Source organism: Ceratina calcarata, unplaced genomic scaffold, assembly GCF_001652005.2.
Source record: "Ceratina calcarata isolate Rehan_Ccalc_2016 unplaced genomic scaffold, ASM165200v1 scaffold54, whole genome shotgun sequence".
NCBI lineage: Eukaryota > Metazoa > Arthropoda > Insecta > Hymenoptera > Apidae > Ceratina > Ceratina calcarata.
Window position 1 is genome coordinate 121,820 of NW_017176565.1, and position 16,822 is coordinate 138,641.

A 16,822-nucleotide genomic window follows, 5' to 3' on the forward strand; every position below is an offset into this window, starting at 1 on the left:
GCGAAACGTCGAGCGATCGCTACCCCAAAGAGCAAACGCGTTTCCCCGTTTCATCGTTCGCGATTTAAACGACGTTCTCGTCTGATCGTCGCGATCGGGCGTAAGGCAGAACGAAACTGAACAAAAGAAAGAATAAAATCGGACTTAACAGTAAAACGATTTTTTTTTCCTTTCTTAGAATCAGTCTATCTTCTTTCGGCCAAAAAGCATAGCGAGTCGGATACGCTCGTTGACCGTCAAAATTACAAGTATATATATAATATATATATATATAGTTAGTTTACAATACTCGTGTTACTTCGTGTCTTCGTGTGTAAGAGCGCAGAATTAACAAATGATTGATTTGTTGCATCGGTTTCTTGAGCACTTATTTAAACGAACACATATTCGATATATACACCCATAAATAAAAACCGTCACCTAAATAATCGTTAACACTGTTATCAGTTTCCTCGTACATCGCACGCACGATACAACTGGAAATTCGCAAACTCATTTCTCATTTTTTTCCATTCTTTCCAATTACTCGCTAAGTATTTCGAGACACAGCTTTCGTACCGAACGCGTACCAAGATCACTCTTATCATTTAAACGAATCGATTCCAATAGATAACGATGAGAATAGCTTTGTATTTAGAGCACTGCGTCCATCGTAAAGTAATAAAACGTACGAAATCAGCGATTCCAATAGATAACGATGAGAACGTACAGCTTCGTATTTAGAGCACTGCGTCCATCGTAAAATAATAAAACGTACGAAATGAATAATGAGTCGATCAGTTCATACGTTAATATAATTTTAACGTGGAAGAAATGAGTAGGTTCGTTGTGTATCCGAATGAAACAGGGGGTGTACGCTCGAGGTAAAAAAGAAAACTGATTGGAAAAGCGTGACACGATGGACGCTTGGTTCATCACCTGAGAGAGTAAGTCCAAACTCGTACATCGCGTAATAATAAAAAAAGAGAACGATACGAATGTAATTACGATGCGCCTCGTTGAAACGAGGAGAAGAGTATACGTACAATACGATAAAAGGTATATTACTTATGTACATTGTTCGGAATTACTACGAGTTTATAGGAACCCTGTTGATAACGTCGACGACACGAATTAATTTATTCCATGCCCGAAATATCAACCGAATACTCGCACAACTATTTATGTACACAGTAAGTTAAAGGTAAAGTCCGAAGTTCTTTTTTCAAAAAGCGAAGAGTAAATTTGGATTTGATGCAAATGGAACGAGGAATCGACTGTGCGAAATATGCGAATACTAAATAGAATACCATTCGTTGTATTTAATCAATTGAGTCGGTCTATCGTGAACGGAATCATTTTTCGTTCGACTCGATCGAGTCGTCCCGCAGTTATTAGGAAGATCGTTAAACTACATCGATCGATCGATCGTCGACGTCGACTGCGAATTGTGCTTATGCATATTACGAAGGCTTACGACGTACATCTACTTATATACAAATTAAATATCTGCCCCTGGGGACTTTACCTGTAACCCGAAACTTGTTCGGAATTGACACAGACGTGGAGATACCACGTCGTCCCTCCAACGAGACTTACGCGACAATCTAAATGTTAGCGCTCGCGCGAACGTACAACCATAAACATGAACGTACGTTCGTCGACACGTAGATTTCCATAGAAAACGATGCTGGTCTCCGATGTATTTTAGTTTACACCGATATATACACTGTACTCGACGTGTATCAATGATCAGGCATACATACGATCACGTGGTCGAACCTGACCTGTACATTATCACAAAATAAATGCTAAAAATTAAATGACCTATGTCCGTTGAACCGTCTTCGTTCTATTTTTATCAACCTCGAACGAATAGACTCGGTAAACATACGCTATAATATCGATAAAATTTACCTACCATTATTAGAATCGTAAATACATCCGAACATTTCCTACTTCGTGTTAAAGAAGATAAAAAATGGAAGATTCGATTTCAAATATGAAACCGTCATTTGTGTAGATCAGGTTTAAGAGAGAGTGTTACACGTTCGTGGTCTCTGGCAGCAACAAAGACTCCGCAACCTTGCCGCTGGGCTAGACGCTTCTGATCACCGTTCCTCCACGTTCTCGCTTCCGCCGCTCTCCTGTTGAGGTCTCGCGATTTGGTATGTGATGAGATACTCCGGATACGCCTGCTCGCCCCTGTACACGACGTACTCGGGGAAAGCTAGGCCGCCTTGGGACGGTCTGCCCATCACGCTGTGGTGTCCCGGGGGCGCGTGTGCCATTTTCATCGCCGAAAATTGTAAAAACGACTTTCCCAGCGTAACGCGGCAGAGCAATAAATGCCTGTGAACAAAAATGTATTGAACGCATGACAACGAAATTCGATTCTCATTTCGGGCGTCGTGTACGCGTCTGTGTACGGACCTATGGCAGATGTAGCAACTTCGATCCTTATGGGCGGGACATCCGGTGCCTCCGCATATCCCGTAAACGTACTGATTACTCTTACTGCTGTGTTCGGCAAAATAAATGCCTGCGCCGAACATGCCACCGATGTACGCGTGTCGTTCGTCGAACCCTTTCTGAACGATCGCGTTGATGAATGGGCTACCGTGGAACAGCATTCTCTCATTCGCCTGCGGCAAACTCGATCCGGGCGTGGTCCTGGACCCGGTGCTCGGGGAGGAAGGTGCTGCCGCGCCAACTTCCTCTGCGACTTCCTGCCGTCTGTGCGCGTATCGTTCCCACAACTTCCGATTCTGTACCTTTTGTATCTGTTCTCGAAGAGTCGCAAGAATCAATAAAAACCTTCTACGATAATAAAACTGCCTTCTGATTCGACGAACCTACCCTGACTATGTTGTACCGCGAGAATATACCACCGGAATGGCCGTTGTCCCTGTGCTGCCTGATGGTACTCTGCATCTCTTCTTCAACGGCCAGGAATTCTTTGTCTTCCGCTAACAGATCTACCAACAGCGTTCCCGGGGTGATGGTCGGTTGCCAAGGAGTACCGGCGGTCGTGTTCAAGAGCTTCTCCATGCCTTTGATCAGTTTGTGTCTGTAACCGTACGCGGACACTCCGACTTGTTTCAGATCCTCGTGACCCATCTCAGCCAATATATCCAGCGTGATTTGCTCGCGTTCGAACAGTTCCAGCAAATGCTCCAGACCGAGGCTTTGTAGGAAGCTGGCGACGGTCGTGATGTTCGAGCTATCTTTAGGATCTTTGGGATCCCGTTCGCACATCTCGGACGGGGGCATAGGGCTCAGACAGGAAGACGGTCTCGCAAGCGGCACGCACAGTGTCATCGCCGTCCCGGAAGGCATTATCACGGTTTCTTGGGTGAGCGGTGGCGGCGGCGTAACTGGAACTGATCAAATTTCAACGATAAATATATCTATAGTAATTAACTTTCGTCGGCAAGCGTAACATCTCGTTCGTGATCTTTACTTGCAACGATACTGGGTGGCCTACTGTTGACGGTGTTGTTCCCATTACTGTTCAAGTTAATGGGGACGCCGACGCTGTTGTTACCGGACGGTATCGATGGCACTACTTGCTGCGAAGCCATCGCGTCCTGCAACAAGCATCTTACATCGTCGGCACTAGCGAGATCCAAAGGAGTTTGCCCTTCTTGGTTCTTCGAGAAAGGATCGGCGCCGTGCGCCAGTAAAAGCGCGCACAGCTGCGTCCTGCCTTTCTGCGCTGCTTCGTGAAGCGGTGTAAAACCCCATTTGTCGGTAGCATTCACCACGGTGTTATATTTAATGAGCAACGCGGCGATGTCCAAATGACCGTAACTCGAAGCGTTGTGCAGAGGTATCAATCCTCCTTTGTCCTGAGCATTTACGTCCGCCCCGCGTTCGAGCAAAAATTCGGCTACCTCCAAGTTATTGTATCCCGCTGCATTTCAAATTACCAAAAATCAAATTATGCGAACTACGAAGACGACAACGAGAAGAGATAAGAAGAGAAAAACGGGCCTTACCGGCCAAATGCAGCGGAGTGCTATTACGTCCTTGCGCGTCTCTACAGTTAATATTGTCTTGCGTAACCAGTCGCTGCACCCTTGCCAGATTTCCTTTCTTCGCTGCATCCAGAAGCGCGCTGTTCCCTCGTAATAAATCGGCGACGTCCTGATCGCCGTCTCTCACCAAGTCCAAAGGCGTCGCCCCGTCTCTGTTCTTTTTAGTTGCGTCCGCACCGTGTCTCAATAACAACCGGACTATCTCGTACTTTCCCTTGGCAGCAGCTTCGTGAAGCGGGGTAAACTTCCATAGATCCGCGACGTTCACCGATGCCCCGTGTTTCACTAACAATTCCGTTACCTCGTAATGACCGTAGGAGCAAGCGTTGTGTAAAGGAACGAGTCCACTAAAACCGAACAATGAAACGTACTTTTCAATTGCTGCACGTCGATAGAAGACAGATGATCAGAGGAGACAAACGACCAACCCTTTGTCTTTGGCGTGTACATCTGCCCCGTGTGCCAACAGATACTCGACCACGGGCACTCGGTTGAAACCCGCTGCGAAGTGCAGCGGCGTCGAGTGCCGACCGTCCAGATCACGGCAATTGACGGCCAACGGATTCGTTCGCAATATTCTTTCTACCGCTGCCAGGTCGCCGGATTTACTCGCTTCCAGCAGCTGAGCCTCGGCATCGTCCGTTCCGCTCGGTGGATCTGATGAAACAGAAATGAGAACGGACTCATTCTTGGATTGAACGGACGTACGACGTTCTTTAGTGAAGAATCAGTTTCGAACCTTGCAATATTTTAAGGACATTTTCTGCAGCTACTTGTGCCGCAGTATAGCCCTGAAGCGATACTATAGATGGATCAACATTGTACGATAACAATATTCTGCAAGCTTGCACATTGTCTTCTCTAACGCACCTGTTTACGCAACAACATTCTCTTTAAATAAAGGAAAGGAGATGAAATTTCTCTTTATAAAATAAAAAAAAAAAGTAGATTCTTGAAACGTTCGAGCAAATTCACGGTACCTGTGTAGCGCAGTTTGCCCTAATCCATCTAAAGCATTGACTTTCGCATTATGTCTAAGTAGCACGTCCATTGCATCGTAATGAGAATGATCAGTGGCAACGTGAAGAGGTGTAAGGAAGTCTTTATTTTTCTCGTTTAAGGCAGCGTTTTTCCTAATCAAAGATTCTATGACTTGTTTTCTCTTGGGATAGGGCGATACAACGGCGCAGTGCAGCGGAGTATCCCCGGTGTACGGGTGTTTAAAGTTTACAACTTCTGGGGACAGGTATTTTTTTAACTTAGTTAGATCGGCCTGCCTGCAGGCGTCCAAGAGGCAGTGTCCCTTGTATTCGTCTACAATTAAAGTGTATCTAACAAAATCATGTTCCGTGCGTAGGAAAGAGCAGTAGGACGAGATATGGTAGAGGTGAACGTACATGCCAATCTGTCTTGCAACTCCAGCGTCGGGGCTACGTCGATGGCGCTTTTACTGTGGCAGTTTAATTGAGTCGGGTCGGCACCCTCGCTCAATAGTAACGAGCACACCTCCGCTCTAGATTTGCTCGCGGCTTCGTGCAGCGGGGTGAACGCCCACAAGTCGCTGGCATTGACCGCCGCACCGTGTTTCAGGAGCGCCTCCGTCACCTCGAAGTGACCGTACGAACAAGCGTTGTGAAGTGGAACGAGACCTCTGTAACATCCTCGACGTGAACAAACTGATTTCCGCCGGCCTTTAGCCTAGGTCAGTTCGCGATCGAAAGTACTCACCCTTTGTCCTTCGCATGTACGTCTGCACCGTTCTGCAATAAGATTTGCACCACTCTGGATCTGTTATATCCGGCAGCTAAATGCAACGGCGTGGATCTTCTTCCGTCGCTCGCGTGACAATTTACGTTCAAAGGATTTAGAAGTTGCAGAAGGCGTTCCTCGTTTCCCGATCTCGCCGCTTCCAGCAATTCGTCCTTCTTGTATTCTCCCGTTAACACCGGTTTAGTCGCGGGATCGGCCAGTTCCAACGCCGTCTTTCCTTCCGTGTTTCTGATATTGGCATCCGCCCCGTGTTGCAGCAAAGCGATGCACACATCTATTTTACCCTGGGAAATCAGAATTCGGTGAGATTCCGACTCATCGAGACGTGAACCGACTTGGGGAGATATGCAGAACTCATACTTTGATCGCAGCTTCGTGCAGAGGAGTGTAATTCCAATTGTCTCTGGTGTTAGGATTAGCTCCTGCTTCCAACAGAAGTCTTACAACGTCAGAATGTCCGAAAGAACACGCGTTATGCAAGGGGTGCAATCCTCCGTCGTCCCTCGCTTGGATGGAGGCTCCAGCAGAGAGTAGAAATTCTACTACATCTCTCCTACCATAGCCTGTCGATTAAAATAGAAAATTGCCTGACCGAACAAAATCGTATTGCGAAAGATACTGGATCCTCGGCACCGTGTTCAGTACCATCGGAGGATCGTTTAAGACTGCAGATGCTTAAAGAGCAGATCACGATCTTGATGTCCCATTAAATTTTGAAAGATCGTCGTTTAAACCGTCGAATGACAACAATGAAAATCAGAGCTCACGAACGTTTCAGGTTGACGACGTAGAAACGGAATGGCACGCGTTTGGCAAAGGATGACGAAACGGAGAAACTATCGGAATGACCAACGAATTCTACCGGGTTGCGTGCGACGAGAAAAGTCGTTGGAAAAATTTTGCTTACCAGCTGCAAAATGCAGGGGGGTGGACTTGCGTCCGGCAGTGTCTCGAGCATTGACCGTCTTCGACGTGACCAAGGTCTTTACCCTCGCGAGGTCCCCGGTTTTGCAGGCCTCGAACAATTCTCTCAAGGGATCGGTGTTTCCGGATCCCGACAAGGAATCGGCATTTGTCAAAGTCGATCTACGTCCTGCCATTTTACACCGCCATTTTCACGCCACTGTCCGACAGATACACTTCGCTGGCTCGTATATGCTTGTGTAGTAGTATCGAAACCTTTCACCAGGAGTTGCTACGGTATACTCGACCTCAAAGATCTTTGACCGAACGACGGCTGACTTCAGGTTCCTAGTCACTAATACATATAGATGATGTATATGTAGTTTTTATTCTGCACTTGCACACAGTCATCACACAACCGTACGCCGCACGCGAGCCGTGAGCTCGTCACGATTGCAGATCGCATTGCTCCAAATGCAACGATTATATATGATCGCTCAATAAATTATGTACCTGCACCTCTTTCGTCCTTTTATGTACTTACTCTCTCTGTCACGTCTGTATAATAGATTATTCCGATGTAGCATCCTACTTCTACGTATACAAATATATATATGTTACCAAACACCTGTTGCAATTTTTTTAATGTCCTCCTCTGGAATTTAAGTAAGATTTACTTCGAGTAAACGTTACTTGAGCATACATCGGTCCGAATTAATTATAGAATAATAAGTATGGACATCGACGAGTCGTTTTACAGGAACGTTTTCTTACTTATGCAAGTCGAGCCTGCGTCTTACGAATGTACGAAATACTTTGTCAAGGTACGTCTTCGTATAACGAACAAAATTAATTGCCAAGTGCTCCGTACAAAAGTATAAAATTCGTAGGGGATGTTTAGTAAGCCAAATACTGCTGGTTTCATTCATCTGTCTCATTATTTATTGTCTATACACAATGAAAAACGTTTTACAAGAATGGTCTCCTGGCCGACATGGAGCAAAGCGGACGAAAAGAGATACCGTACGGAATTGAAAGAGTACATAGGACTATTGTCAATCGAAAACCCAGATGTAGGTTTTCCAGTCGTACTTAAATCTCATTTCTTACATGCTGGAGGCGTGAGAATGTTGATCCTGATGTGGAAAATATCACAAATCGCTTTGAGAGCTTATATCGAAAGAACATGTAAAATATTTTTATTTCAAATAGATCAGCATCGAATCCAACTTCATTTACTTATGCTCATCATTCGACTCTTTGTAGCCAGCATAAAATTATTGAATGTTCCCATGGCTGGAGAGATAGGAAGCATAACTCATAGATATCTTCTTGTTCTGAATAAAAAGGAAAAAGATGCACTCAAAAAGCTTCACGATGAAGACAAATCGACTTTAGAGACCTTTAAACATTACATGAGGTAAAGTTTACTTATTGTTACTATTACGTTTAAACAAAGTTAGTTTAACTTGTAAATTATAAAAAGACCTGATTCTTTTTTTAAGATGCAAATTTGACGAATTGGCCAAAACGCAGACCGCGATTTTTCAAGTGCAGGGAAACGTGGAGAAGATCATTTCTACGCTTTCAGTCAGTCCGTTAATTGCAAAGCGATTTAGAGACGTTGACGATACAGAAATCATTGACCGTCAGTATTCATATACTCGTGAGCTACACCATACATATAGTGTACGTAATCAAAATTTTAAACTACTGTCCCAAACAATTTACAGTATGGAAGCAAAGCACAATACAAAATATTAAATATCTGAACCATGAGAATTCGAAATTAAAAAGACTGAAGGATATAACCGACAAATGTAGTAACATAATTATGGATTCGTGCGTGAATAATAAAGTTCTCGACGGAAACGTTTTACCAGAAATAAGTCATGAGACACTGGCGTGTCTCAATGTTCAGGTAAAAAAATATCAAGTATCGTAGAATGTAGGATTGTAAGATCGCATGAATTATATCGAAACGTCGTTTAAAGCATAATGGCAACGGCTTGTATAAGGATGGATGTTTAGTGCTTCAAGTTTTACTGACGTTATTTGATCAAGCGTTCAAACGAACGGAGTATAATTTAAGAAAGGCTAACATGATAGATTTAACGAAATGGGAACTAGAAATATCAGAGCAGTGCACAAATCTCAAAAGTATCGAAGAGGAATTTCGGGAACTTGTAGAGCAAGTTTCTGATCAATTACGAGATTGTCGAGACTGTAATTTGTTTGAGAAAATTAAAAGTTGTACGTTCGATGCACGTTCGGTATGTCCTACGAGTTTACAAACTATTTTAATATCACCAAAATATAATTTATTCTCTGATGGACACCTAGGCAAAGAAATCATTTCTGAAATGACATCGATCTCTCCGGTTAGAGGTATGTACATAATCGAAGGAACAATTGGCCTAAAACACTTATTACGTCACGTCACAACTTTTCTTTAGGAAAGTATGATCATTTGTTCAAAAGATACAAATACAACCTACTGAATAGACCTAGAACATCGTCAGGGTCTCAATTTAACGATAGCACAGATGAGCAATCTCCTCAGAGACAATCAATTTGTCAGCGACGATCTAACGAACCGAAACTTGCCGCGAGATATTCCAGACTATTTTCTACGCCTAAATCGAAGAGAAGTTACTTTAAAGGTCTGTGAACGCAGGATCGCATTCGCTTCGAAACGAATTTAAAGACGATCCACGTATTTTTTCAGATAATAATGCGGCGTCTACTCCAAATCAATCGCTAAGAACTTCATCCGGTGTCAAGAGCGATCGAAGCGGAAGACAATGAGAAATAAATCGTGGATATACCTGTTTCGATGAAAAATGTTTTCGACTTTTCTTAAAAAATCACTGATGTCGTTGCATCTTTATCAGCATTCTAATTATACCTTTCATGTATTCATTATAACATATTATTTATAAAAATAAACTTATTTTCGTACATACGACACTCGATTCACTGTACCCACTGTACTAGCGGAACACGGAGAATGCGGTCACGTGATTTCCGCGCGGAAATTCAGAATTACTCTCGATCCTATCTCGACTTTTGACATGTATTTTCACCGAGAACCTTTTCGGTGTCTTCTTACATATACATAATATTATAGTATTCTTACATATACATAATATTATGGAGAGTGGGGAGATGAAAATTTTATGATCTGACGCCTAACATGCATTATCGCTCCACCGTAAAAAATTTAGGGGTGTTAAGTTGGCAACACGTACACGCACCAATCTACCTCGGCACACTTCGGATTGCTTCAGATGTATACGTTACATATATACAGTCACATTGAGTGGTCACATACATGCTGATCAATGAACAGTATACAATATTCCTCATTGATCGATGCTTTTACGATTACCAATGATTACTACTTTTTGTCATTGTATCGCATTCTTGTTCCCTTTATAATCTGTTCATTTTAATTTATGCACCTTTTGTAGTGCTTTTATACGAGAACTTAATCGTCTGTTGATCAGTTTTTTATGAAGAATCATAGTCGTTTACACGTGATTTTGTTATAAACAGAATGTTGACTTGCGAAGCACACGGTTGTCGTTCGAACGAGATTACGAAAATCGATGGAAGAGATATTTTATTATTTCCTTTTCCCGAGAATACAGCGTGAGTATCCGTGATTATAGATGTACGAGTACAAAGACTTGGAAGGTTATCATCGTTTAATCTTTCTAGGCAAAGAAGAGACTGGTTTAGCAACTGCCAAATAAATGAGAATACCGAAAGCAATAAGCCACTGTATCTCTGCGAACTGCACTTCGATAAATCGAGCATCACCGACTCCAAGGAGTTAGTTCCTAATGCTGTTCCAGCTGTTCTTGGTAAATCGATTGGTAGGTAGGAGAATGAACCATTTTAATTCTTAAGAGCAGAGATGCTGCTATGAATGATTTTCATTGTAGAAGATGAAAAGAAACGTAAAGCCAAAGATGTGTCAGAAACCGAATTATCAAAAATGGGGTTGAAACAAAAAAAATTAGATGACAGTTCAAGTACAGTGACTCCGATAATGGAAAACCCATGTGACCCATCGATGGAAAAGGTAAATGATCGCAATATATACTTCTAACTATTTTTATTAAATGAACTTGGTACTGTAGATAGAAAAGAAAAATGAGAACGATGGAACAGACATACCTGTCAGTAACAAAGTACTGAATATACGTACTCGTATCAATCCTGATTCGTGCCAAGGAACAAGACAGAAAGTGTATCGTCTAACGATACAAATAGATAAAATATATGGGAAACCTTGCCCAAAATCAAAAAAACTTAAGATAATACAACAGCTATTGAAACAGTACCAACGATCGTTCAAACTGACAAGTAACGATGGGGTTCAGCCCGTACAGAAAGCTGGAAGCGCGGTGTGCGCGAAAGGAGGCTGCAAATTGAAGAAGTCTACTTACGATTCGAAGCCAGCGTTTCAATGCGAGCACTGTGATAAATATTATGTAATGAAAAACAATGAGGAACAGACGAACAGCTGTCCGATATGCCACAAGTCTTTCGTGTCGCCGCAGTCCCTATACCTTCATACCAAAACCCACTTTGTATGCGATATATGCCACGCGGAATGTTCGCAAGCGAGTTACCAAAAGCACGTCGGATTACACGTTAGCACGGATCCATTGCGTCCGTACAAATGCCATCAGTGCATGGAAACGTTTGAACTGAAGGAAGACGTGAAACAGCATTATTCGGTAGCTCACCCGGCCGTTAAATTGCAGAACACCGTTTTCCAAATGTCTGCGGTACCTTTGACACAACAAGCTTCTCCGCAACGAGATCATCGTTGCGTCGATTGCAATATCACGTTCAGGAACGAACAAGCTTACAGGTATCGTAACACGTCCCGACCGTCTCTTCAGCCGAGTGTAATTAGCATTTGCAATCGTGTGCAGGAACCATGTGAGCTCTCATCAGAAAAAAGAGGGCTTGAGGCGTAGCATCGGCGATGGCAGCAGCAACATATTTCCAGTAGTGCCGAATCCGATTACTGCCAGTCAAATAGGAATTTTGCGGGCTGTGAAGTTCAGCTGTAGAGTTTGTTCAATGGAATTCGATAACGTGGCCGAGGTTGACAGACATACGAGAACGCATCTAGAGGAGGACAGCGATGAGGATCGCAAGTGTAATACATGTAAGGATCGCTCGCATTCCGTTTCAAACGACTTACTGAACACAGTACTTCTTTCAGTATCCGTGACGTGAATGTATATTCTTCACAACGCGAACGGAGGAGTGGATCGAGGATCAAACGACGTTCGAGTGAGAGGAGAAAGAGGAGCGAAGTTTGTCATCAAGCAGGGACAAAGCTGGATTCTATGGATCTTAACGACAAGTGCACGGAGCACGAGTATGGACGATGGGGCGAAGTTTCCTCAGAACCAGCGGAAAAATTGGCCGAAGAACGAAGATAATAGCGAGCGGGTTTCTTTGACGTCGACTCTTCGCGTTCCGACGCTGAATGAATCTCATTTTCCCGAAAGGGACCGTCGATGGTAGAGGGGGTAAAAGGGAGGAGAAAAACGAGGGCAGACCGACGTTGAAAGGGAGCCGACGGAACAATTGTCACGATGTTCATGGTCGCGCTGTCAACGGGGACACCACTTCAAACGTAGCCGGCGCTCAATGTGTTTATTTGGTATGGCCAACGTCAAATTTACTCGTCGAGAAAGGAGAGACACTCGTACTCCGGTGAACACCTTGCGTGCGCCCCTGTTTTCTCGCGTCCCGAACAAAATCGGATCGTTTCGCCGCGCTCGATCATCGGCACTTGGGCGTGGCTCGTGTTTCCCTATTGTCGATCTCTGACTCTTCTCGAAGTGTCAAGTACTTTCCTGGTTCCTGGTAACGTACCTCGCTCGTTGAAACGTCCGGTCACCGTCTTTATTAAACGTGGAGAGAGTCGCGTTTTGAACATATACTTTCGTATTTCTTAGGTGCTTCAGAAATACGTATCATTACGCAGGTTCTTTTTACACGAACATGAACATTGTTCATGAAAAAGAAAATTGTTCAAGTGTATGTAATCATGAAAAGCGACGTGTTCCAATTTGTTTGGAAAGTGCTGATCTACGTGCGTGTATTTAGTAACGGCCTGTCAGGGTCGGTAGCAAAGAGCGGAGCGACGCCCGTCCAGGTATCGCTGACAAAGGAAACGACTCTATTAATTCGCTATGGTTTTTCATAGTCGCTAAACGGCTGCTCCTGCGCTGATGTATTTCTCTTCGAGGGTGCCGTGAAAATTAAGGACGACGGAAGGCCGTCGCACGACGAATCGCCTGATCTCCCGTGACCGGCCAAAGCGTCTTGTATTACGTGAGAGGTACCAAATACAATTTAATCTAACATATATATAATCATATATATAATACATTTCGAATGTTAAGAGCAGGAGAGTCAGTGTTTTACAAACGAAACGAAATCCGTTAAGGATCTAGCTTTTATTTGATCAATGTTGATAATAACATTTTTATTGTTAATAAATCGATTTTTTGCAAATTTTTTGACGAACGATCTAATAAAAATATGTTTTCTTACATCGATTTGGAAAATCATTCATATCCGTGCAAACATAATCGTTCCCGCTCGTTTCACGCCGGTTCGTCTCGCGATTGTTCAATTTTCACGCGGTTCCGTTTTCGCAGAGGCGTCGACGTGGAATCAATGAATGGGGACGACCCGCGGTGAAATTTGCACGCCACGCTCCCGTTCAATACGCCTCGTCAAAGGGTTGTTCGGCCATCGAACATGCTAATTCACACCGCGTCGCACTGACCGGCATTCGCAGTCGGGATGCTGTTTCCCGATCGTTCAGAGAACGTCGTTTACGCGGCATCAAAGTGCCGACGCAGCTGCACCGCTCCGATGCTCTTCCTCATGTCGCTTTCGACGATCACAATACCTTTTCGTTCGTAATCGATGAACAGTCCGATCGTTGCGTACGCGTTTTCTACTTTCTCTCTCTTTCCTTCTCTCTGTCTCTTACAAATTTAAATATCGAACAATTTTATGCCTAACGACAAAATCTTTCCTCTTGCCTCTTCGCCAATAACGAACGGAAGACGCGTATCTGCCCACACGATTGCCCTCGAACAGGCCCTGGGACGCTCGTTGTGAAACCACGAAATGCACGTGTGCAGGCACGTTCGTAAGACAGAAAACCGTGAAAGACGTCTCGCACGGCTTTTCTATGAAAGAGGAGAAAAGCGTGAGGTACAACGGAGGACTGAACGTTCGTTGCGGGCACGGGCCATCTGGCAGAACGGTCTTTCATAAGATCTATCTGTCCCCGTGTCCTCCGTTCAATGAAGGAATCACTCGCGTGGAAGTTCCCGGCCCTTTTGATTAATGCCCGATGAGATAAACCGCGACCACAACCAAACGCGATCGATACAGCCTTCTGGTACGGTCGCTTCTCTCGTCGTTTAACTACCAGTTTGCGAGTAATGAAACGACCGCAGAGGATACTGACGAGGTCCTGATTTAAGGTATTTCGAATCACGATCTTTACGATACGTGCCAATGTCAATCGATCCAGAAGCGGGAGTAACCAACGCTAAAACATTGATATAATTCTCTTCCCAACGTTGAATCTCGAGAGGAAGCGCTCGATTTCGAAACATATAACAATAACGCGCGTGCGTTTTCATCAGAGAACGATGACAAAGACAACTTGTCGGTGCGGTGGGAATGAACGGGGGAATAAAGGACGAGAGTGAGAGAGAGACACGGTAGAAAAGTATAAATCATGAGGCGGAAAGCGGGTACCGATGAATCCTGGCTTCGGATTCATCCACGTGGAAGTGGCATAATCAAATTTCGGGCCGCCATCCAAGGGGCGGCGACTTTGCGGTCGTGCACGCTTTCGAAGTTCTCCTGGCTTACCAGGGAGGGTGGGACCCGGTCGAGGGCTATTATGGGGCTCGCCACCGCTTCTGACCCTCGAGGAGGGCACCCGACCGTGCCCCTGCGAGCCCCGAGAATTTTGCGAGTGACGTGACGCGTCGCGACGACTCGCATCCGACGTCCCGTGTGAACTCAGGCTTCACTGAATTTCGTCCAAATATGAATCCGTTTTCGATGTTTCCGAAATCTGCTTAGAAACATTTAAGTCGAACGCGCGTCGGAATGATTAAAAATAAGAATTTCACGGTTTAACGACGACCGTAAATTTAATTTCCCTCGATCGTCCATAGATCGCGAATCATAGTTCGTCTATGTGCACGCGACGACGATAAGCGTAAAAAAATGATCGATGAAATTTATCTCTTTCAGAAATTTATCTACGTATTGTCCAACGATGCTCGAATCAATTTTAATCGAGCACGTGTGTTCGCGGGCCCACCGTTCGTTCTTCGGAACACGTTTTTTTCGAGAAAAAACGCGATTTCGAGAATCGGGACGAACTTCTGCTCGGACCGATCGGTCACGGGCTCGTGACAGCGGGACAAGAAGACTTGACGAGCCACGCGGCCTGCATCAACAGTTTTTTTCCGTCCAGTGACCGATCGACATTTCCGAAATCGAGCCTCGCTCGTCAGTTGTTCATGTACGATGCGCACAGGTGAAAGAATTTGGATCTGCAAAATCGTAACGAACATTCCTTCGTACGTTTATGCGGATACCTAATTTTATCGTCGCATACACTCGAACACCAGCGTCGCCCAGCGATAATTACTGCGTAGGCGTGCTTGACACCCGCTCGAAATTATTAGCCATTATTCTCCGCAGAAGGTCGAGCATCTGCGTAAAACGCGAGTTGCTTGTGTTTCAAGCACCGAGCTCGACGACTCGCGAAATTATGTTTTCGAATCAGAACTTGATAACTGCAGAGATATCATCTTCGTACGTAGAGACGTAAGTACGTGGATACGTTATCTCTGACCCGAATTTGCGAATCACGTGCCGAAACGAAAGAATCTCGTTGCGACGACGATACGTAATATTCGATACGAGGTACAACACATCGAACGATTTCATGGTCAGCACGAGTCGGAAGTCGAAGACGAATCATCCGACGAAACTTTTTGGCAACTATAGGAGCCGTTGTTATGACGTTCGGATTCGAGAAAGTAAGACGGATCGACGGATTCTTAGACAACTCGATCGACCGATCCATCAAACTTGCGACAGAAACGCGTTCCCGTCCTCTAAACCGGAAAGGATCCTCTCGTTTTCCTGATGGACACGACTTGCTTCGGACTTCTTGGAGCAATCCTTTTTGTGAAACAGAGTTTTACGTGAATTCCGATTTATTTAAGAATAAGCGAATCCAGTATTTACTTGGACCGTTTCCTATTCCCGAGACCTTTTCCGATTCATCTTTAAGAATTCTTTCAATGAGAATAGGAATATGTAAAGGTAGACGACCGATACTTTGACGAACAACGAAGTTAAGGTCGCAACGTTGATTTTCGATCAATTCTCAGCCACTCTTATCGTACCGATACGAAACGAACATTTCTTATGACTCACTACCGTCCCATTTAAGGATGTATTGGCTATACAGTCAATTCCAAAAGTTTATGCACTTTAGAAACGCATTTTTTAAAAAGAAATCATACGTCGGAAGAACATTGCTAATAATAAACAACAAAAAAAAATTTTCGATTTTTCCGAGATTTTTCCAAGGGGTACCCCTTCAAATTTAGCGAAATTTTCGTTTTTTGTCAATAACTCCCAAACCGCTAGACTTACGGAAAAATTGCATAGGACCTTTCTTGTAGAGGACGACGAGATCTACAATTTCTGTATAAAAGTTTCTTGCTAGCGTTAATAGTTAACGAGTAATTTGCAAAAAACTGTTTTTTCGTTTTTCGTCAATAACTCGTAAAGTATTAATGCTAGCAAAAAACTTTTATACAGAAATTGTAGATCTCGTCGTCCTCTACAAGAAAGGTCCTATGCAATTTTCCTGTACGACCAACGGTTTAGGAGTTATTGTAGAAAAACGACATTTTTTGTCAAAAGTTGGCTGTTTCGACGGTGGATCGGTTGGATTTTGTCAACATCAATAAAATGCCAAATAATCATACGTAACTCGTTAAATATCGAAGTTAGAAGGAAAACAACTC

The 16,822-nt window shown here is 44.0% G+C and overlaps 3 protein-coding genes across 6 annotated transcripts; 2 read left to right on the forward strand and 1 right to left on the reverse strand.

Moving 5' to 3' along the window:
- Positions 1 to 144: 144 nt before the first annotated feature.
- On the reverse strand, positions 145 to 7,013 carry Tnks (tankyrase). 4 transcript variants are annotated; one of them, XM_018031015.2, is made up of 12 exons: positions 6,697 to 7,013; positions 6,150 to 6,352; positions 5,748 to 6,073; positions 5,417 to 5,670; positions 5,000 to 5,333; positions 4,759 to 4,910; positions 4,448 to 4,676; positions 3,981 to 4,366; positions 3,455 to 3,895; positions 2,839 to 3,362; positions 2,413 to 2,762; positions 145 to 2,331 (listed from the first exon to the last, which is right to left on the reverse strand). In XM_018031015.2, the coding sequence occupies exons 1-12, from the start codon at positions 6,887 to 6,889 to the stop codon at positions 2,091 to 2,093; spliced, it is 3,633 nt and encodes a 1,210-aa protein (XP_017886504.1). In that variant the 5' UTR covers positions 6,890 to 7,013; the 3' UTR covers positions 145 to 2,090. The 4 variants fall into 4 exon arrangements, with proteins under 4 accessions (XP_017886504.1, XP_017886503.1, XP_017886505.1 ...); XM_018031014.2 differs by having other exon boundaries at positions 3,443 to 3,895; positions 6,697 to 7,011; XM_018031016.2 differs by having other exon boundaries at positions 3,443 to 3,895; positions 4,759 to 4,889; positions 6,697 to 7,009.
- A 413-nt stretch (positions 7,014 to 7,426) lies between these two features.
- On the forward strand, positions 7,427 to 9,594 carry LOC108628701 (uncharacterized). The gene is given in 9 exon segments (XM_085342323.1): positions 7,427 to 7,516; positions 7,583 to 7,880; positions 7,959 to 8,112; positions 8,198 to 8,340; positions 8,426 to 8,613; positions 8,687 to 9,080; positions 9,149 to 9,355; positions 9,421 to 9,458; positions 9,460 to 9,594. Coding segments are annotated over 9 exon segments (1,647 nt in total).
- A 406-nt stretch (positions 9,595 to 10,000) lies between these two features.
- Positions 10,001 to 13,236, forward strand: LOC108628722 (RB-associated KRAB zinc finger protein). The gene is made up of 6 exons (XM_018030816.2): positions 10,001 to 10,346; positions 10,416 to 10,573; positions 10,643 to 10,782; positions 10,841 to 11,580; positions 11,645 to 11,883; positions 11,941 to 13,236. The coding sequence occupies exons 1-6, from the start codon at positions 10,252 to 10,254 to the stop codon at positions 11,952 to 11,954; spliced, it is 1,386 nt and encodes a 461-aa protein (XP_017886305.1). The 5' UTR covers positions 10,001 to 10,251; the 3' UTR covers positions 11,955 to 13,236.
- Positions 13,237 to 16,822: the final 3,586 nt, after the last annotated feature.

Excerpts from the sequence above, each read along its gene's own strand:
- Tnks (XM_018031014.2), bottom strand. The coding sequence starts at position 6,889 with ATGGCAGGACGTAGATCGACTTTGACAAATGCCGATTCCTTGTCGGGA. Across the intron at positions 3,363-3,442 it reads GCCACCCAGTATCGTTGCAA|TTCCAGTTACGCCGCCGCCA; the intron begins GTAAAGATCACG and ends AAATTTGATCAG. Across the intron at positions 2,332-2,412 it reads AGTTGCTACATCTGCCATAG|GCATTTATTGCTCTGCCGCG; the intron begins GTCCGTACACAG and ends TTTTGTTCACAG.
- LOC108628722 (XM_018030816.2), top strand. The coding sequence starts at position 10,252 with ATGTTGACTTGCGAAGCACACGGTTGTCGTTCGAACGAGATTACGAAA. Across the intron at positions 10,783-10,840 it reads GTGACCCATCGATGGAAAAG|ATAGAAAAGAAAAATGAGAA; the intron begins GTAAATGATCGC and ends TTGGTACTGTAG. Across the intron at positions 11,581-11,644 it reads AGGAACGAACAAGCTTACAG|GAACCATGTGAGCTCTCATC; the intron begins GTATCGTAACAC and ends AATCGTGTGCAG.